This window comes from Drosophila montana, unplaced genomic scaffold (assembly GCF_035044405.1).
Source record: "Drosophila montana isolate Dmon_TW-CO22-7 unplaced genomic scaffold, ASM3504440v1 contig_3733_1, whole genome shotgun sequence".
NCBI lineage: Eukaryota > Metazoa > Arthropoda > Insecta > Diptera > Drosophilidae > Drosophila > Drosophila montana.
This window is the reverse complement of record NW_026998620.1, coordinates 2334845-2358079: the sequence shown is the minus strand read 5'-3', so window position 1 is coordinate 2358079 and position 23235 is coordinate 2334845. Positions and strand designations below refer to the sequence as shown.

Sequence of the window (23235 nt, the reverse complement as noted above, 5' to 3'; positions counted from 1 at the left end):
CTAAGCCTGAATAGGGCTCGTAAGAGCTAGGAGCTAGAGATTTACACTTTGGCAGACCTCAGTTAGGCGCTTGCTAAGCTTATCGGAATCTTGCGAACGGAAAAATAAAACTTGATCTTCGTGCACATAACATTCTAACATTTGACCGGACAGTGTAGGTTAACTTTAGTTAACTATTTATAAAATAAAAATAAATAAATAAAATAAAATATTGGATGATATGTGTGTGAGGTAAATACTTATTGTAGCAGGATAAACACACATAGCAACATAGATATACATTCATACATACATCACTCAGTCCCATATAACATTGTCATTCACACACTTTAACATAAGCATTAACATTATCACGCGATATAACATTATTATGTAAGAGAGAGTTCAGTTCTGTATCGCCCGACGAACAATAAAGAAGTATAAAGAACTACGCTGTGTCTGATTTCCTATTCGGTAGAATAACGGTAAAGCCTTTCACATTATGCATTACAGAAAAAATTAATAATAATTCATTTAATTACAATAAAAAAAATATTTTTAATATAGTTAGAATAATTTTACTTTGTAAACAGTAAAAAATATTATTATCTATGTATACAGCACGAGAGAATATTGGAGTTCGGCACGCGCTCCTCTCTCGACTATATATCGCAGCAGGTCCTATGAGTAGGCTCCTGCTGAGGCCTAGGCACGGGACAAGGAAAATATAAAACGAAAACAAAATAAAACCGAAAACTAAAACTGAAGCCAAAGCTGAAACGCAACGAAATACGAGAATGGAGCAAAACAACAGAAGACAACGCTCATAAAACATAAATTTAATTTATGTGCAATTTTAGCAAGTCGTATAAATTTTCGCAGGCGAGAGAACAAACAAACAAAAAAAGAGAAAATAGAATAGAGAAAACAATATGAGAGCAAAAAGACAACAAAATATAAATAAGAAATAGCAAAGCGGCAGTGTGGCCAGCTGGCCCAAGGACCGCTCGAGTTTGGCTTGTTGCAAATGTCCTTGAAAATGCCATGTTTTAGTTGTAGTTGCTGTTGTTGCTGTTGTTGTTGTTGTTGTTGTTGCTGCGCTTATTTATAGCCCCGACTCTCGCCGACCGGGTTGAAAGGGTATAAAGGAAAAGATATATGCTGCTTTGAAGTCCTTATTGTTCCTGCTGTTGCTGCTCGGGGTTTATATGAGCAATTTATGCTGCTTGGCTGCTTGAATTTTAATGAATCGCTGCAAATTCATTTGCCTGTGTGTGTCTGTGTGTGTGTGTGTGTGTGTGTGTTTGTGTGTGGGTGTCACAGAAAATGTTGCACAAACTGTTTGCTTAAAGTCGAGTCCAAATATTTTTCATAGCCTGCTTTTGGGCGCACAGATCTTGAGCCGCTGCGACAGGCAACAAAAATATATTAATTAAATTAAAAACATGCAAAACAAACAAAATGTTAAGAACTTTACTCTCGAAGGCCTCAAAAGTTTGCATTTAGGTGCCCCACAGCAAAGCTGGGTTGGAGTTGCAGCAACTTGCTAATAAAATAAATTAAATCCTAAGTACTGTGCACTTGCACTTGCTTTAAATACCATTGAAAAATGCTTAATACAAGTTTTATTCACAGCTTCAGCTTTTTAAAAATGTAATTTATTTAATATTTAATTTGCAAATTTTCGGGCATATAAAGCTCAAGTTCTAGTCTCTGCAAGGACAATGCAATCATAAAAACTTTCCCCAAAATCTCAGCGGACACACAGGCTGCTAGGGGGAAGGGTGGGGGGTAGATAGGGGCAGTACGAGGGGTTAACAGTATTTTCGGCTTGTTATTTACTGAAAATACATGACAAACACACACACACGCACACACACACACACACGCACACACACACACGTACCAGGGACAATATTGTTTTATTTCCATTGTTGTTGGCATCTTTTTTGACGCTTGTTGCATGCAGCACTCTTCTTCTTGCTCTTCGTTGCCAGCGCCAGCCTGCTGTTGACTCTGCCACAGCCAGCTCTGCCAGCTGCATACAAGATTTTGGTAATTTTTGGTAAGGATTACCATGTGAGTTCTGCTTCATTTTTATGTTGAAATATGAATTAAATTTTTGGAAAAAAATTTTAGTTTTTGTAAATTACATTTGCATTTATTGAAACAAAAACCAGGCGTCTGCTCCCCAAGCGCATTTCGGCAACTAAATCTAAAACAATTATTAATTTTTCCCTACAAGCCCAATAAGTAAAAACGTAATAAATCACAGATTCCAGCTGGCTTTAGAAAAAGTGAATGCGAATTTGTCCTCTGATTTAAATTTCTGCATTCAAATTATATTTATTTTTAAAATAAAAATTAATTCAAGCAAGAGTGCTCTAGTCGGGATGCCCGACTACGGGATACCCTGAACCTTTCTCTACCAACGCTAGGGGGGAACGGGAATCGAATAAAATGAAATATACTTTACCTATAATTACTATTATAAGCAGGTGGACCTACGTTCATAATTTCAAGTATCTTGCTCTTATAGGTTCTGAGATCCTTACGTTAATACATATAGACAGACGCCAGGATGGACGCAAGGACGGATGGACTTGGCTAGATCGACTCGACTATTGATGCTGATCAAGAATATATATACTTTATGGCGCAGAATATGCTTCTTTCTGCCTGTTGCATACATTTGCACAAAAATACTGTACTCTTTTTAGTCATTTTCATTTTTAGGGTATTAAAATGTAAAGTAAACTCATTTTGAAATAATCCCTTTTTTTATACCCTTGCAGAGGGTATTATAAGACATCTCCGACCCCATAAAGTATATATATTCTTGATCAGTATCAACAGCCGAGTCGATATAGCCATGTCCGTCTGTCCGTCGGTCTGTTTCTATGCGAACTAGTCTCTCAGTTCTAAAGCTATCTTAATGAAACTTTGGAGAAGTCCCTCTTTCTATTGCAGTACATATGTCAGAAACAGCTGGATCGGACCACTATATCATATAGCTGCCATAGGAACGATCGGTCGAATAGTAGGTTCTTGTATGAAAAATTCTTTTATTTATCAATACATCTTGACCAAACTCGACATTAACTATTTTCCCTGTGCTCCTTAGATACAGGCAAAGCACTACGAAAAGGTTGGCTCTGCAAGGGTATTAAATCTACGGCGTGCAGAAGATAGCCCTTCCTTCTCGTTTTAATTTTGCTTAACACATCGTAAATGCTTCCTTCTTCAGACTCTCAACTTTCATAAATTTGTTTAAACCTTGCCTTTTTCGTGTGTTTTGTTCTTCGTAATTGCAAACAAATTGTATTTTCGATTTTTTGGAACAACTTCTAATAATCAAAACAAACTTGTTGAAAGACTAAATTCAAGAATTTTCTTTACAAAAAGGAAAAGCTAGACATTGTTTAGGTTCGTTGATTGTGCGACACCTGCATTCAAATAAAAAATATTCCATTAGGCCGAACAATCTGGCAACACCGAACCCCGGACATCCGGTCTATATAAACGAGAGCTCAGTGTGACGCAACACAAATTATTAATCTGTTGTTTTCACTTTGTGGAGCGTTTTTGAAGGGGTCTCACCCGTACTCGCACATTTGTATTCAAAAAACTAACAAAGAGAGATAAAATAAAATTTGGAATTTACTTGCAGGCGTCGCCTGCTGTGACATTTCACTCTGTTGCTGACATTTTAATAACAGCTCGCATGTTATTGTTAAATATTATGGATAGACTGAGCGATTGTAAAAAGCAATACGCAGTTATTTGTTGGTCAATGGGCAGAATGTTTAATAATTGAAAAGAAGCTGGCACAAAAAACTGCGCTGACAATGGCCAAAGCAGGCGACAGCGCCTGACACTTGTTGGCCTTTTATTTTATTTATTTTTATTTTTGTTGTTTTTTTTTCGTCAATATCATGCATGATTTTAACAATATTTTTGGGGCAAATTTTTTTGCCCATTGTCAAATTATTACAGCCTTTTAAAAATGCATGTTTAATGGAAACGGGGAAAATCGAAAATGGCCTGTGGAGAAACATTTTTTTTTGAGTGAATCCATTTCCTTAAATATCTTACGCCAGCTTTTATACCCTGTAATTTGTAAATAATTAACTAAGAAGAAAATTCCAGAACGAACTTTGCCTATAATTCGAATCTCTCAGAGACTATGCGAGAAATATAAATGTATAATTTATTAAGCAAAAACTAGCCACAGGGTAACATACAGTCGAGCTCGTACTTCAACTTTGTAAAAACCTGTTTTTCATTGTTAATTGGTTCGAAATGCCTGTTCGAACACTCGGACAGCTGTTTTAAGTGAATTAAATGTTGTAGTAAGAGTGTTGACGGACACGGCACTGATTTATTTTTATTTTTGTTAAATGTAAGGTTTTTATTTAATCAATAATTGAAATCTCACGCAGTTCCAAGTACTTTGCACTGAGGTGTATCTAATTAAATGCGCGTGTTTGTACATTGATAACACACACTCAAGGGCCGGGCAAAGCGACCATATTTATGCGGCTTATCTATGCGAGGAAACACGCCTTTAGCGCATTCTTCGAATGTTTACCTCGCCGGCGGTTTTTGTGTGTGTGTATGTGTGTTTGTGTGTGTGTGTGTGTGTGTGCGAGACAGAAAAACAAACAATGAAACGAAATAGATTGTGAGGACTCTTATGGCAAAAGTCCTTAGCACTTAGACATAAGCCTCGGCAGCGTCTTCGCCGCAACAGCGTTGTCCCCGACGACGGCCAACAAAATGCTTTCAATTATTTGCCAAGTCTGCAGTTAATTAACATAAATTAAAAATCAAAACCACAGGATGTCAGTTAAGTGCGGCTTGTGGCCCGGCATGGGCACATCTAATTATGTATACTCTACAACATATTATGAGACCCTGGACACGTGTCTTTCCCCCACTGTTTGTAATCGCCGCATTTTGTTGCAACGCACGTTGCAGCCATTAAAAGGCAGTTTTCGAGCTTAGTCCTGACAAAAATTAATATTTAAGTATGCCAAAGAAACTGGAAAATGGAAACAAACAAGTGCTAATGCCACTTGCCGCAAGAAATTGTCTGATTCAGGCCCTTGCAATCAATTTGAGTGTTTAACTAACAAATACGCTATAATTATTTTAGAATATATTGGGATCTTATGTTGGGAGAGAAATTACTTAAGCTAAGATTTTGATTTAAGCATAAGAATAACACCATTATTATTAATATATTCCTTTGGGACTTAAAGGGAATGCTAAAGAATAATCACAGACTAGTATAGTTCAATATATATCCCAAATCTCTCTTTTACTGGGTTTTGAACTGTTGTTAACGAATTTAAGCATTTAAAACTCAATTTTAAATAAATTATAAAAGCGTTTCTGAATACATTTCAAACGGTTTTGCTTCATACGCCTAAAGAAATAATTTCGATAAAAAAAACGAGAAAGTCCGACTATTTTTGGCAAGGTTTTGTACCCTTGTAGACATTTGCCTTTTGTAGAAATGTGAGCATCTGCATATCTTGGAAAACGGAATATTCTTCCATATAAGACGGACAGATAGACATGGCTTTATCAACTCAACTGTTAATGCTGATCTAGAATATATCCACTTTATGAAGTCGGTGATGTTTCTTTTTATGCGTTACACATTTCATGGACTCACAGAGTATGATAAATATTTCATATGGATATTCTAGATTTCAGAACTATTGGTGCTCTATCAGTTATTTAAAAACCTGATAAAACAGACTACAAAAAAGACTTGGTTAGTCTGTTTTAGATATACATCATAGTCCTGCCCATAATTAAAAGAAGGCAATAATATAAAAACTCTTTCAGCAAACCATTTTGCTATGCTGACTTAAGGTCACATGTGAAGATTGTTCTCATTATTTTATTAAAATAATAATGCGCGAAGTGCGCATATCAGACTTAACTATATATATATATATATATGTATAAATTATCTGGCTGCTGCTGTGACAATGCGGTAATGGATTTTTTATATTTTAATTGTATAAGTAGGTATATATTTTAATGATTGTGCCGGCATTAAACGTTTTTTTTAACTCCAACTTATTAATATGCGTGTGCATGTGTGTGTGTGTGTCTCAAATTAAAACACATTATGCACTCAAATATACGCGCACACACACACACACACACACTTACACACACACAGCCACCGACGAGCAGCTTATTAAAAAGTTAAGAACTTTAAATGCCGCATAATGAAATGCATTTCAGATATTTGCATTGTCACTTAACGCTTTTAATTTAATTTAATTTAAGCGAAAATTCAGATGAAAAGCCTTGAGGCGTTTCTTTTTTATTATTTATTTATTTTTATACCTTTTTTTTGTCGTATTATCCATACTCATAACGCGCATACGCAGCGTTGTCCAAACAGTCGACGCTTAATTACAGCCCGAACAATTGGCCCGTGCCTCGACCTGCGGTCACATTTAATGACAGCTCAGGAGTCATCCGGCGTAAATCAACGACAGCCTGACTCCGGCGTTATTGTTTCAATATACCCACAAGGACACCGAGCCAACCAGCTCACAATTTATTGATGGAACCAGGTTCGACTCGACTCGAATCGAGTCACAGCTGGGTCGGGTCGGGCTGGGCTGGACTGAGTCTGGGTCTGGTCTATGGATTCAATCAGTGACACCGCAACCGCAAAATCAACTGCTTAACTGGCCGCTCACATTATGCGGTGCATGTTGAAAGTTGTGCGCGACGCCACAAAACGCTCTTGTTACTGCAAGTGGCTCGCTTGTTGACCTATTATACCCTATTAAATACCATTTCAGACCCATAACATATTTGCGATATGTTTGTATACTAAGCCACAAACAATGCACTATCATGCCTGAGCTTCCCTTTAATTATTTCTATAAAGCATATGAGTGTGTAGTGTATTCTCGCTGATATACTTGACGCAAAGTGAAGCTCATAATTGCATATTTTGTTTATATCTTAAAAAGTAAAAAATAATATTTTTATCATGGAAAAATGCACTTGTTGATGATTTATATGATATAGTGGTTCTGCTATACCTCTATAGAACTAATGCCTAATAATAAGAACTTACATCAAGATTAAATAAATAAATACAGATGACTATGGTTATATCGTGAATTCGAGTCTATAGCTATAATGAACAAGACGTCTTACTGGATTGATGTCGGGTTTTGATATATTGATAGCTGAGATACTCTGAGAGGAAAGGCGACCTGATGCATATATGCTTACATTAAAGTATAAGTGCCCGTGCACTAATGTACTTCCAGTGTACTTCGCGTACATAGCGCTCCCAGGCCGTCGCCTCAGGGATCACGATCAGCCCTTAAGCTGGAATATGGGCAACCTTCAAATGGCCGATCATATTGCATTTGATCTTATCCTGATCTGCGCTTTTGTTTTGAATATATCGACTGTTGTCAATGGCAATATTTATGACTGCAACAAAGTTTTACAATATGCCTGCATGAATGTACCTTATTTGGTCAAAAATGTCTTATAACACTTCTCATGACAAAATATCAATAAGCTGTACAAGGTCGATAATATTGGACGAATTGGGACTCTTCTGTCCTCAATCAGTTCGAAGCATTCTAAATGCGTTCAATTTCTTTTTCATTAAGATTTCTCCAAGTAAGCATCATTTATATTTGGGCGCTTTATATTTAAATTGTATTTTCAATTTTCCCATTTCCAATAAAGAGGCATGCCAATAAAGTTTCCCTGACATGCCTCGAATTGGTTTCTTGCTTAAGAGTTAGTTAGAAGATTGAACACTGCGGTTAACACAATTCGCTTTATCTATTCGGCTATTAGACATAGCATGTATATAGACAATGTGTATAGATACATATATATCTGGCGCAAGAGCCATTTGGAATCTGGTCAACATGGTTTGCGGTTAACAGTTGATAGCTTTTTGAATAGTATGTTGGCTGACTGTGTGTGGCAAAAGTTTTGCACGAGACATGCGGCAAAATATTTGTGGCCCTTGCTCATGTTGGTCACATTTTATTTGACAAAAACAAAAAAATAGAGAAAAAGGAAGAACACAACAGCAAACAGAAAAATCTATGCTCTGCCATTTTGAGGGCAATGTAGAAGAAAGAAAACAAGAATCGCGCACTTCACATTGGAAAAAAAACATGTTTGGACGCAAACTGCTTAGGCAATTTTCAAGTGATGTTCTCTTCCTACAGCTGCGATAAGTGTACTTCATGGTGTGTATGTGTGACTGACCACAAATACTCGATATACACACACACACACACACAGACAAAGAGCAAAGGCCACACACACATCACGGCCAGAGCGTTGGGTCTCTGAGCTGTGGGGTCCTTCGAGGTTCGAATCCCCCCCGAACTGCCGGGCCCGGCTAAGTAACTAAAGGCAACCGAAACAAAAGCGAATGCCCATAAAAATGGACAACAGCAACGCGCTGATAAGCTGCAAATAATTTGTATGTGCCGGCGAGACAGGGCAAGAGGCAGAGGGCGTAGCAGGGCGAAGGACAAGACGAGCGTGCATAGACAAAAGCGTCAATTTCAAATGCGCATCAGCACAGAAACGTGTGAGTGTGTGTGTGTGTACACTTAGAGAAAAAGAAAAGGACCAAAAAATCTTAAACCAAGTGTAAACTTTGTCAAAAACCACAAATTCCCTGATACAAGGCTCAAATAGAATACTCAATCTAAGAAGCTTTGTATTTTGATTTCACTTCAATTGGCCGCAAGTAAAGCTTTCTGATAAAAGCATTTCTAAGAGTATTTAATCTTCGGTGTGACGCATGCTTTCTTGCCTCTTAGTTACATTTGAAGTTTATTTTTAAAACTTAATTTAAGCATTTTCAAAGCATATTATACGGACCTTTTTAAAATCAACTTCTAGCTCTTTCATACTAGAATTTAAAGCTCAATTTTCTCTCTGAGTGTGGCTGTGTGTGTGTGAGAATGTTTGTGTGTGTGTGCTCGGCAGTTAAGGCTTTATGTTTGACCATATCGGTAAGCTCATAACAGGCCAGCGTCTCCATTAGCATGGGCCATTGTGATGCCAACTGACAGATTGTTTGGCCAACGGGCTGGCCTCGCCTTGCCTTGCCAAAAAAATGTTGCAACATCTGGCCAGATCATCGCATTTGCCACATTCTCGGCACACTTATTGCGCTTTTTGCCTGCCACATAAATCTTGCCAAACTCAAGTAGTTTATCATAAGTGCAACTTGTACGACAGTCGGTGTGGCATGCCCCACCAACCACGCACCACCCACAAAAACCCAACATCCTAATTCCAATTAGATGAAATTATTGCAAATATTGCCAATTACTGAATTTTCGTTATAATTATCTCAATATTAGGTATCACCTGCTAATTAAAGACATTTATCGGTGTTGCTATTAACTGTGATAATTAAATTCTTGTGAATGTGCTGTAAGAGGTGACAGGCTGAAAGATACCCTGTACATATATATATCTGTATCTATATCTATATCTGTATCTATATCTATATCTATATCTATATCTATATCTATATCTATATCTATATCTATATCTATATCTATATCTATATCTATATCTATATCTATATCTATATCTATATCTATATCTATATCTATATCTATATCTATATCTATATCTATATCTATATCTATATCTATATCTATATCTATATCTATATCTATATCTATATCTATATCTATATCTATATCTATATCTATATCTATATCTATATCTATATCTATATCTATATCTATATCTATATCTATATCTATATCTATGTCTATATCTATATCTATATCTATATCTATATCTATATCTATATCTATATCTATATCTATATCTATATCTATATCTATATCTATATCTATATCTATATCTATATCTATATCTATATCTATATCTATATCTATATCTATATCTATACCTATATCTATATCTGTATCTACATATATCTATATATCTTCATATATAAATATCCTGTCTGCCTTTAAAAACATTTACTCTAGCTCGTAAAACCCTTCAACTCTACGGATTCAAAATTCCTAACCCAATACAGCATATTTGCAATTGTAAACTTCAACTATGATTGTGCTCTGTTTATGTTTGCCGATATTCGAATTAAACCTAGATATACTTATGCGGGCACTTGGCTTAACATATCAGCGATTGCATTACTTTCAGCTCACATGGTGCATGCTACAAAATGGTTGCCACATTGGCATTGGCGATAAGCGGCCGCAACAACAACAGTTGTTGCAGCCGCGTTTGCAATTTCGCATCCAATAAAATTTTCGGGGCTAATGCAAACATTCGGCTCGCAGAAAAACCCACTCAGTAATATTTGCATGCACTCGCGCAAAATGCGACTAAAAATGCTGAAATGAAATCGGAAACTGGCATTAACGACTGCAGTTGCTGAGTTTATCCCTGTCCCCCTGTCCCCTTGTCACCGCTTCCATACCCCGCCCCACCCCAACCCCACCCTCCTTTCAATCCCCCTTCGATCGGTTAACAATTTTAAGCGCAAGTTATGTGCAAATTGTGTGCCATTGGCGGCCGTCGATTGTTGCCGACGACCGAAGCGGTTTTAAATTTCAATAAAAGTAAAATCCAAATATTGTCAATGGCCAGTGAGGCCCGAATGGGGCGGCACGCTGCCTGGTGGGCGTGGCAAGCGAACGACACGTTCATGACGCTGCGTAATGCTTAATATGAAATGGCAGAAAAACAGTTCCACACAAATCGCTGCGACACACAAAAGCAAAGAAATATACGACTGCGCCGATGTACACCAAGTGCCGAAGATTGAATACACTTATTTGGTAGAGCAAACATCTTATACTAACATACTTTGAGTCCAAGATTTAAGTTAATAACATATCAATCTAGTCTTATTGAGCTATTCTAATTATTAACTCTGTTTAATTAATGGTAGTTCCATTGAATGTATTCAAGCAATATTGCAATTCATGAAAACTTAGCAATTTTTTTTTTTCTTATTAAAAAAATGTTTCAATTCCACATTTCATGAAAGTCTTAAACAATATATTAATTTTATAAGAATTAAGATGATCAAAAATTATATTCACGACGGCTTTCAACTTGCAAGCTTGAATTTAAGCAGACATTTTGATGCATGCGTAATTTTTAGCCGTTCGGGGAAACCCAAAAATAATTATTTCTTTAGCAAAAAGTTTCGATTGATATAAAAGTGTGCTAGCATAGCCAAGTTGGCTGAACGAGCAGATTGTAGAAGATTCTATAAATTAAAGACAAAGTTTGACCGCATTTTAAAATAATTAAAGCTGGTCCAAAACACCTAAAGCCCAGCACAAATTTCTGAACATGGCTGAAAAAATGCTCAACGCATTTTGTAGTTGTCTATGAAAAGTTTAGGCAAAGCCAGAAAATTAGCAGCTAACGTGAATAGTACTTCAAATAAAGTGCTTCTGATATGCTAAACTCTCCTCTAAGCCAAGAATGTCCTGTTTCTATTAAGAAAAGCTTAGATTCCACTAGTTCAGATAAGAGAACTGCCTGCTTCAAGGCTCGGCATATTTACTGACCAATTAGGAATACCTACGGCATGAGTGTATGAGAAGAGAGTGAAAGAGAGTGAGAGCGTGAAAGACAAGCAGCAAGGTCGTCGAGGCGAGAAGCAGAAGAAGAAGAAGAAGAAGAAGGAGCCTCTGGGTCTGCGTCATGGTTTCAACAGCCGCACAACGCATGACATTTATGCCCGACATAATCCGCTTACACAACAGGATAACAAGATGAGCACTCGTACATTTTTAATACGCCCGAGATACAATAATTTATATGCGTGGCACGTAAGCGACGAAGGTGGCCGTCCAAGGGGCGCCGCCAGCAGCGGCAGCAGCAGCAGCAGCAGCGGCAGCAGCAGCGTTAAACGTAAACAAAAATTGCGCCTGAAGTGGGGTTTGGGGCAGACGCTCAGCCAGTGCGTGTGGCATATGCGAGGTGGGGTGGCCGTTACTTAGGCAACGCTATAAAATGCATAAGATGGACATAAATACAAATTGTTGTCGGGGACACGGATATATGGCTGAGACACACCCGCTTTGGGGCACGCCTCCTGTGCGGCAAAATGAGCTGCCAGCTGAAAGTTGATCAACAATTATGCCAAAACAATTTGTATTCGATATGAATAATTTCTGGTCAGAATTCAGCGCAGACTGCGACCACTTGTAACGCCCGAGGCGCTTGGCCAACAAGATTTTCCGCCCGAAAGTAGGCAACGGGGTCAACGAATCTATTGGCGACCAAACAGAATGTAAAAAGAGAAAAGCAAAGGGAAGCCCAACAACAGTATGAAGTCCAAAAACACGTCAAGAGCAATGCCAACAACTGGCAGCACAACCCAATCACACACACTTACACACACTCGCACACACAAACACACACACTCAAATAAGCACTTGAGCAGCACAAAATTTATGCGATTTTGAACTGCTGCCGGGCCTTTTTAATGCCCGAGCAAGCGAGCATTGTAATTTTGTCGAGCCCTTTGTACCTTAATAAATCGAATCTAAAAACATGTATCAAAAAATATTACTCAATATTTATATATACATTTATATATAAGTTCTAACGTTAGACCTCAAACATGGCTCAAAAACAAGGCTAAGGTTCTAGATTGGTTGTCCTCCATAATAATCAATATCAAAATGGAATAAAGCTCATAAAATGTAGTTTAAATATATTACCTACCGATTCTATCTTCAGCGTGATTTGCCATGGCCTTGTCACCCGTTCGACGCTTAAACTCGCTGTGAATTACAACGCTTCAAACGACGAAAACAACATAAATATAAGACATAAACGGAGGGATTTATATCCCAAAAGTTAATAGGACATAGCTCTCATAACTGATGACTTTTCTGATATATAAAAATGATATATTAAACTGTGATATATAAAACTGGAATATTTTTGCTATGTATTTCTAAGCTAGCTTCGAGCCGGCTTACAATCTGTTTTAAAACTTTGTCATAATCTATTTACAAAAGGATCTCCGAATGCTCTAAATAAAGTTGTGTTATGTATAGAAAACAAAACTAGGCTTAAGACCAACTTAGGCCAGTTCAAAACAAGATTTGAACCTTAAATCCACATTTTAAGTGGGACACATGTTTTTATTTAAATCCACAAATGATATACTTATAAATTATTCTTAGACCCGATCTAAACCTCTTTTGAATATATTTTAGACGACATTCAAAGCGATTTTCTTTAAGAACCAAGCCTAAAATTGTATTTTATTGTTAATGTTTTTTTAAGATCTCCAACTGACATTTAAAATGACTTTGGAAATAATTCCGAGTCTCTTAATATACCAAATCTCACTGTTATTAAGCAAGATTAAGCAAAGCAGCTGCGCAAAGGGAACTTACTTGTTAATGGGCGTAAGAGTATTTAAAAGTCGTTAAGTGTGCTACGCATTTTTATGCTATTTGTTAGCGGTTGCCATTGGAGTTGTTTGCTTTTTGCCATTGCCATTGTCTCCGTGTCTATGGACGTGCGTACAGGGGCGTTAAATTTGGCACACCCACACGTGCTCGTGTCAATATGCAAGTGTGTGAGGTTGTGTGTATGTGTGTGCGAGAGCACTTTATGGCTTAAATAAGTCAACAACACGGCAGCAGAAGCAGCAGCAGCCACAACAACAACAACAACAACAATAACAACAATATAAACAATCTCCTGCCAATGCCAACGCATGTTGAGCCAAGTTGTGTTTACACTTTCGTGGCTTTTGTTTATGATGTCAAATAAAAGTGCACGACAATACCGAATAAATATTTTATTGCGCCAGCAGAAAGCAGAAAGTTACTTAAAGTATAGCCACGCCCACGCCTTTACCAAGGAGCCACGTTTAAGTCGACTAAGAGATCAAGATCTCATCTGGGCGCAGCACATAAACAGCTTTTGACAAATGTGCGCCTAATAGAAATAAATGCAAATATAAACTTGTCCATTGTTTAGATGACAACAAGGCAGCCAGCCTCCTCTGCTCGTTGCCTCGTGTGTCAGGGCACGGTCCATTTGTCAGTGGCAGCCAGACTGTCTTCTCGTGCAGCCCCGCACCGCCTCGCCCCGCACAGCATCTCAGCCTTAGCCTGCCTGCCACATGGCGGCTGTCTTCGCTTTTATTGTCGCCCCGCTCGCTCGCACGATAAACATCTTCGACTATTGCCGACTGTATTTCAAGTTGGCCCGCTTATCATTAAACATTATCGCGCAACGTATTTGACATTTCCGTTCTTGCCATTGCCGACCATGTTACCAATTTTATTGTGTCGTCGGCCCCGACTCTTAACCACAGAGGCGTCGCACTTGTCGTGCAGGCCCCATTGTCATTGCCTTTGTTCCTTTTATGTTGATTAAATTATAAAATATTTACTTGCCCAATGCTGCTACAGCAGCCCTGCCTCTCCCTCTCTCTCTCACTCACTCTTCCCTTCACTCTCTCTCTCTTTGTCTGTTGTATCTTGCATAAAAATTTCATTTTTCGCACAAGTGCAAGCCAATGCGGCGTATACATAACTTGTGCAACAATATTTTTTTGACTTAAACGTTTATTGTAGCTGCAGCTACTTTGAGGAAAGTTAGCTAAAAATAATAATATTGATACTGAAATAGCGCCCAATTGCTTTCCGTTAGCTAATTAAATACCCTGTACTAATTACAATCGCTTAAAAAGGCATTTCTTGTAGCTAAGCAGATTATGTAACTTTTTGTCAAGTCGATCAGAAAATAGTTAAGGGCAGTTTATTTAAATTATCTAGTTAGATATTTTCTGCTATGATGATATTCCTCCCATCTATATTAATTGTTAAGAAAAATGACCAATAAATCCTAAAAAGAAACTCAATTGAGTAGTCCTCTTTTGTAGACTAGAGGGTAACTGCTGATGTTGCTGCTAAATAAATCTAAGAATAATGTTCAGCTAATATAAATATATAAATATAGTTAAGCTCATATCTAGCTGAAGGCAATAGCTGCTACGGCTAGTCTTGACTCTTAAGTTTTTTTGATATGACTTTTCAGTCAAGTCAAAAAACATCTTTTTAAAATGTATAAAATTGTATAAAAACTTTATAAATTTACAACTGTCCTCAAATAAACCAAGGCTAATTGGCCATTCGTTCAATATTTTAACTCTTGCATAATTTTATTGCACTTCGCTGAATAATTCACTGATGCAGCATGCGGTTTGGCACCTCAGTAGCCAGCTGGTTGCTGCTGGGCATACTGCTCCAGCTGTTCGTGCCCGGTGCCGGCGAATGCTGCCACTCGAAAACCATCGCCTTTCAGTTGGCCGACAGTGAGGATGACTGCAGTCTCTACGATTCCAAGTTGACAAAGGGCGGCGTATGCAAGATGTCCATTTGCGATGATGGAAGCGCCGTCGATGGCACCTACTGCGGCCAGGGGCCGTGCAACATGTTTGGCTGCAACTGTGAGGGCGGCTGTCGGATGGGCAATGGAGTCCAAATATTGCGGGACTTCTACGGCGACTACCATGTACGCAATGTGCATTTTGTATAGTCGAAAAGAAGACCAATCTATCATTTGTCAATAATACAGGACTGGTATATACCCTGTTCTTAGCTGAAGGTTGCCAAACCCTTTTTTACACTTTTACTTTACCCTAGACAATAAAGCTTGCTTGTTGGAAAATACCAAAGAGTCGGAGTATTATCTAAGAAATCATGAAGGAAAGAACTATAACAAACATTTATATTTATTGATTATCGAAACGACAGCTTGTCGATAGTTATCGATAGATACTTTCTCTATCTCTTGTGCTCATTCAACACGAGTGCAATTTTCGTTTTACGCATTTTGTATGTGCTGACAATATAATCGAGCTAAGCAATTAGATAGCTTATCAATTACACACAGCAGGTAATCAATTAATGCTGGGTGTCAAGTTGAACTCATTGATTGAGTTGAACGAAAAGCAATCAGCAACAATTATAAAAAGCCTCTTGTAAAATGATAAGACACAACACAAAGCACGCGTTGAGCGTAAGCTGTATATAAAGGTGCGATTGGGCCGGATCTGGCAACAGTTTAGCACAGGTGCAAAGCGCAGCACCATGAAACTGGCATTGATCGCATCGCTCTCTGTGGCCCTTTGGCTACTCTGCCTCAGCTCAGGTGCAACGGCCGATTGCTGCAGACCGTCAAAGATTCTCTACAAGTTGGCCAACAATGGAAAGGAGCACAATTGTCAGACATATGGTGGCAAATACCACAACAAAGAGACGTGCGAGAAGAAGGTCTGCGGCAATGGGGATGGCATCAAGGGCACCTGGTGCGGCCGTGGCAAATGCAATCCTAGAGGCTGCCACTGCCGGAATGGCTGCCTGCCCGGCGAGGCCACCTCCAGTTTTCGTGAGAAGCACGGTTATTTCAATTTCGAATATGTGGGCTATGCTTAAGCAACCAGTGTTGTAAAATTACAAAATATAATGAGCATCTATTAAGCATTGTCTAACGAACTCTGTGCCAAACAGAACTTTAGAAGTGCAATCATTTCCATTTGGACCACAAAACAAATTAAATGTGCACCAATCCATAAAGTATCGCATGACCAGAGAGCATTCGGTAACCAAAGCTGAGCTGCTGCTTCATTTGCAGGCCACGCCCACTTATGCCAAAAACAAAACATAAACAAAGAGAGAGAGAGAGTGCTCTAGTGACGTACTTGATGGACTTGCAGATACCCTGTACGCACACGAAACTTACTGTGCAGTACTTTTTCTTTCTCCATTCTCCTATTGTTAGATTGTTTTCAAATTTTGTTTGCCTAGAGATGGAGGTCGACCTACTTTATGTATCGACAAATCCTCGCCCCATTTTCCAGCAAATTGCACACAACATAACCTGGTATCGGTTTTGAAAAACCTATCAGAAAAATAAAGAACTGCCAAGAAGCCTGCCGCAGATGCTAAGGTCTGAGATGCTTTCACTTATTAGAAACATTTTGGACAAACCCATTATACCCCTGCTCAATTGGGTGCAGGGTATCAGAGAGCTTTAAGCGAGCTATGTAGGTAACGCAAATGGGAGCTTGCAGCTGACAGGCAGTCCGGGCAGCCCAACCAGTTCACCTGGCGTATCGCCTTGCAACAAAACGCAGCAGCCAACAGCTGCGGATGCAACAAGAGCAGCAGCAACTTCTGCAGCAGAAGGATGGCTCCTGCTGCTGCTGTTGCTGCTGCTGTTGCTTGGGCAGTTTATCAATTCGTAGCGCATAGCAAAAATTGATTGCAACGATTTATACTTTCTACTTCCTTTCACTTTATATTTTCTTTTACCTTCGTGCTGCTCATCCTAGCTGTGGGCGCCTTTCGCCTTTGTTCCTTTTCATCTTGTAAATACTTTTACTATAATATCCTTTCATTGCTTGTTTTCACTGTGCCAAGTGCCTGGCATTGTTTGCCCGTACTTGTGCTCGTCGTCGTATTTCGCTTTCACCCGAGGGTGAGATGGTAGCTGGTAGCTGGCGTGGCATTGCCAATCTTTTGTGTAACACAATACAATGTCCTGCGGTTGTAAAACGATTTATTTTGTTATTGATTCGCTGTAAGTGCTCCTCGCGCCACCCCCTGGTTCCCCCCACCTCCCACTCACTGGGTATATGATGCAAATATCGTAATGGCAGGCCCCAGGCGCACGTTCGCTTCTTTGCATACCCCGACATCCTACGCGCGGAATACCCCTAACCAAGTGCTCAGCTGGCTCTCGTGCTAAACATAAATAAACATTTCGCCGAGATTATTGAAGTTTTATAACTCATTTCTGTCGATTGGTGGGCGCGGCTCAGCGATGTGTATAAATAAATGGGCGCACATTTCATACGCTGCACGAGGCTGGGGCAGGGGCAGGGAGAGTTCATGCCACAGCGGGGCACAGTGCTACAGACAGCTGTCCTTTGGGCGCCTTTCAGTTTTCGTGTTGCTGCACATTTTAATAAATCGTTTACAAGCAGCCGAGTCCTGAAACTCAAGCTCCAGCCAGTATAGCCACGCACAGACACAGCCAGGTCCTAGGGAGCGTAGGGCATTGGGCCAGAGTCCAGGCACAATAAGAAAATTCATGATCATAAATATCCTGCAGGCGTTAAACGTTCACGTCGTTTTCAACATCGTCCTTGCTACCGACGCCTTTAATCCTGAATCGTGAACACTGAATCCTGCTGTATGGCTCCACTCAACTTTTGCTCTATGCAAAAGGCGACTCTCAGTTGCTCCACTTTTGATTTAATATGCTCATTCCCAGCCACCGCAACAACAACCACAACAACAACAAGAGCAGAAACTCTGCTTTTGTCTTTCGCTTCTGAAGTTTTGTGTGATTTGTGTCTATATTTAGATGGTTCCGTTCAAGTGAAGCCCCTGTGGGCCATTGTTGAACCTGCTCCAGTTGCTGCTCCCAATTCTACTCCAGATTCTGTTGCTCTTGTGGTTGTCATTGTTTCCGTGTTGGTTTGCGACTCTCTTGCTCTTCCTTTTTTTTTTTCATTTCCAAGCCATTAAATAAAGCGCCCGACACTCTTGGCATACACTGCGAGAAAGGAAAAAACGCATAGAAAAATGTTCCGCGTAATGATTTGCGACACATTTATTCGCAACATAAATTAGACAGCAGCCAGACAGACCGGCCAGACTCGGCCAACTGGCCAAACTGGGCAGCCACAAAAGGACATTTTGACGTTGGCCACTTTTGACAACAGAAAACAAACAACAATTGTGCTGGCCACACAATTCAAATGATAATTAACTCAAGAGCTGGCTGATGAGCGACGATAATCATAATTCTTAGTTAGGCTCAATAAATCAAAAATATTGTCTTTTGAATAGGGATTAAGGCAAAGAGCCAGAGAAACTTATTAATATTATTATAATTGCAAACTGAGTCATAATATTGATAAGATTATCCTTTGAAGAACCCTATCAAAATTGTATATATACCTTTGATTAAAAGCTCAACCAACATTTTATAATATTTTTTATTATTATTATTTATTATTAGTATTAGCTATTTTAATTGTTAGTTTTTTATTTTATATTATTATTGTTATTATATTATTATCATTTTTGATTATTATTAATATTTATTTTTAATATTATTATTATATTATTTATATTATCATAATTTTTCGTAAATTTTTAATATAATTATTACATTTAATTCATTTCGAATTGGAGTTCAGGTACCGTATTGAAACCGTAGAGTACAGGGTATTTACTAGGTATACCCTAGGATTCGTTAACTCAAGTCCCGAGCCCATTATTGCCAGGCTTAAGCCAAAGTTGGTTGCAATTCAATAAATGAAATTTTAGCACAATCGGATGTTTTAATCGGATTAGTGTTTTTAAGCCCAGAACAATTATTTTACGTGACAATGCGACAGTTTTTGTATTGTTCAAAACTATTTCGAAAAAAATACAACAAACAAGCCGAATAAAGTATTTAATATTAATTTTTATAATATTAAATACATTAACTGGCATTTACTCGTAAAACAAAGCAGGCATTTATTATAATGATTAAAGTATTTAGCCTGGGTACGAATAAATTTTTAAATTTTTTTAAACTTTATGTTTAAACATTACTTTTAAGTAGAGTAATAAAGAAATGTCTAGAAGTATAGTATATGAAAATAAAATAAAAATGACTTACATGCCTGAGTTATTTTGTAGGCCAAAAAAGCTGGAGTCGGGTTTAAGGTCCAGGCTCGTGTGTGGCCGCATGTATTGGCTTCTTAGTCGAAGACCATTTACCCAGAGCTATTGAAAAGATAAGTTAATAATTGATATTAAACAATTTTTACTAACTCAAACACATGGCTAAGCTATTAATCTTTAAGCGAGCTTGCCTCGCAAAAAACATAAAACCAATTTCTGGTAATGCATGGGGCTACTCCCCATCCACATTAAAGCAACGCCCCAAAAAAAAAAAAAATGGCAACAAAATTGTGAGTTAAAGCATTTTGGGCTCGTGTTGAGATCTTTGCCAAATTGGCAGACCGAGCAGCTGGCGCAGAGCTGAGGAGCAGGCTCATCGCTTATGCCATCTTTATGATTAGCGAGGCGACCCAAAAGCCAGCATTTAGATTAAACAGCATGCCACATGTGCTGCCACACACACACACACACACACACACACAGCTGCAGATAGGCATAAATATATGGATTTGTGCATGTCTTAGTCGCTTTGTGTGTGTGTGTGAGAGCATAAGCTAATCAAAGCTAGTTTAATGCGTGCGCCGCCAAAGTTAATCCTAATTAATTTAATTACGCTTTTGGCATAAATTATTCGACAATGTGCAAGAAATAGTTGGCACACACACACACACAGACACAGGCAGACACACAGACAACCTATCTATACACATATATTATACGCAATTAGTTGGGGTTGTCGCGGCGCCTCTTCTAATTGTTATTAATTGCTGTTGCCCAGAAATGTGCAGTCAACCGAGCAAAGTGGAAAATGCCGCCAGACAAGTGAAAAGGGACTAAATTGGAAAAAGGGCAAATGGCAAAGTCAAAGCATCGGCCAAATATATTTCATGTATATATTTGAATGGATCTACAAATATATGAAATCATCAAAAGTTTTGCCACCTACTTTATGTTGCGTAAATGTATTTTATTGAAATATTGTACCTGTCACAGGGTCCTGCCGCCCCCCCACCCCCCTCCCACCAACCCCCTTAGGGCTACAGAGGAGAAAACACTTCGCTTTGCGAATGCTCAGCACGTGCAAGAAATTGTCGAGATGGCAAATAGTTTTCCAACAGCTAAAGCAACAAGGACAGCAAATGGGAAAACTGCAAATGTCCCACTGACTGACTCCGAGTGGGCGTGTCCTTGAGCAGCTGCTGGCGGCCACAGGACACAGGTACGTACTGTAGCTGGCAGCCGCCGGTTCGCCGCCTCCTCTCAAATAAACTCGAAAATTATTGTTTTTGTTTTCGTTACACTTGAGTTTGCTGCTTGTCGCAAAACTTTTATTAGGTGTCTGCATTTGCTGCCAATATTTCGGTCGGCTCTTACAAAATTACTTCAGGGAGCACGACAGCAGAGGGGCGGCTGCGAATGCAGGCGTGGGTGTGGATGCGGCTGCTGGAGAAACTTGTGTCTGTGTCGGGTGGCTCGATCGAAAGATGAAAGATTTTAATTAAAATATTGTCCGTCGGCCTCCCCAAAAACTAATAAATCAACGCTGCACTCGGCGCACTTTCAACAGGTTCTTATCAGGTGCCCAGGCCCCCAAAAACACACATATTTTCGGGGACTACTTGAGCTGCAAACGATGCCAGGACACGCAGGGCGGGCGCCTTGGGCCCATTCCAGGCGACACCAGTAGGAAGTCCACAAACACACACACACACACACACATATATATATATTATGTGCCGAAATGTGCAAAAGCCCTGCAACCATTCACCTAGTGCACTACATTATTTATTTGGGAACGCTTTGGCATTGGAACACATGAACGGATCGGACTGTTCGCCTAACAGAGCGTTAACATTTAAGAGAGCGTCGCTCTGAAGTGCGCAGCTGCAGTGCTGTTAATAACCGTGTGTAACTGTTAAGGCTTAACATGTTTGTGAAATGCCGCGGAAATGGAACATAAGTAAATAATATGTGAAGCAATCAAGTATTTGTTAGCGTTCAAATTCATTAGCCGCAATTTTAAGAATGTTACAAGCTTTGAAGAAATGAATAACATTTCAACTATCTTTAAAAAATATGCAGTTGCGCCAAAATTTATAACTTAAAATACAAATTTAATCGTTTCTCAGACTATTTAGGTATATATATTTATCTGTATATGGCTGTGTGTATTTTGTTCATAACACTAAATTATTAATATCATTCTAATAATTGGTTAAATACCGAAGTTAAAATATTTGACGACTGGAAATTTATTGTGTAATATCAAATAAATGCATATTCCCGTTCTTCATGGATTTTGTTATACTTTGGGTCTACAAGCTAGACTTGTAATAAAAATAATAATTATTTGCCATATATCCAAGACAACATGAATATTAAGAATAATACATAAATTAAATTAATTTAATAAAAATTAAATATAAAATAAAAAACCACGAAATATTGGAAAGTTATACTTATTTCGCTCCTGAATAAATAAGTGTCCGCAAATGAAATAAACCCAGGCCACAACTAGAAAATACGTTGACATCTTTATTACATCTATCTCTATTTGAGATGCTCGCTTTTACTTTCAACTTTTTCAATCCAATTACTTCTGTGGTGCATAAATTTTGTAGTTTGTAAACATTTCCATTGGATTTTATAACTTATCCAAACTGACCTATTTGTATTATCTGAAAGCCCTTAAGTTCTCTTCATATATATTTCAAATGAATATCTAATTATTCAAGCGCATATTTCAATTTTTAAATTTTCACTTAACTAATGAAAACCTAAATTTACTGAATAACTTAAGACATACCAACTAGTTGATATACTTTGACCACCCAATCACTTGCCACAGCTGGCAAGCAACAGTGTATAGTGCCTGCGGTCTGCCCCAATCCCCGCTACCCCCCTTACCCCTTGGCCACACCCATTCATATCCCGCATTATATCCCGCCATATCCCGCCACTTCCATCCAACCAAAGATCAGCGAAAGACAAAGACGAACCACCGCAGACTGCATTCAGCTCGATGAGTCCCGGAGTCGACGTGAGGCGGCTTCATGTGCTCGACTGGGTTGGTTATGCGGTTGCCTTAAGTGCTTGAAGGGTTGATGGGCTGATGGGCTGATGTGCTGTCGGACTGAGGGGCGGCTGAAGGGTTCGTCGTCGCGAGACTTGCTAACCTGAATGTGCGGGCGGCGCATTGGACCTGGTCGCCAGCGACACAGACATTTGCGGCTTTGCGAGCAATTTCAACATCATATGTCTGGGCCCGGGCTTGGGCCCGTTTTGGGGATGTGAATACATATTTGCTCCTGGTGTTGCTGGCAAAGACAAACGTTTATCAGCGCCAAGCCAAGAGGCAACTGTCGCACCGAATGTTGCAAGAAGTTTTCGAGTGGCAGATGCAAGCACCGCAAGGTGCACGCGTCACAGCCCCAAACACAAGCAAAGCTAGTTTATGGCCCCAACTCTAAGATAAATTTAAGAATTT

The 23235-nt window shown here is 38.9% G+C and overlaps 2 protein-coding genes across 2 annotated transcripts; both read left to right on the top strand.

The window, feature by feature from the left end:
• Positions 1 to 15108: 15108 nt before the first annotated feature.
• LOC135436438 (protein Diedel-like) lies at positions 15109 to 15736 on the top strand. The gene has a single exon (XM_064694037.1). It carries the CDS (start codon positions 15256 to 15258, stop codon positions 15595 to 15597), a length of 342 nt encoding a protein of 113 aa, XP_064550107.1. The 5' UTR covers positions 15109 to 15255; the 3' UTR covers positions 15598 to 15736.
• Positions 15737 to 16135: 399 nt separating this feature from the next.
• LOC135436812 (protein Diedel-like) lies at positions 16136 to 16726 on the top strand. The gene has a single exon (XM_064694534.1). It carries the CDS (start codon positions 16152 to 16154, stop codon positions 16494 to 16496), a length of 345 nt encoding a protein of 114 aa, XP_064550604.1. The 5' UTR covers positions 16136 to 16151; the 3' UTR covers positions 16497 to 16726.
• Positions 16727 to 23235: the final 6509 nt, after the last annotated feature.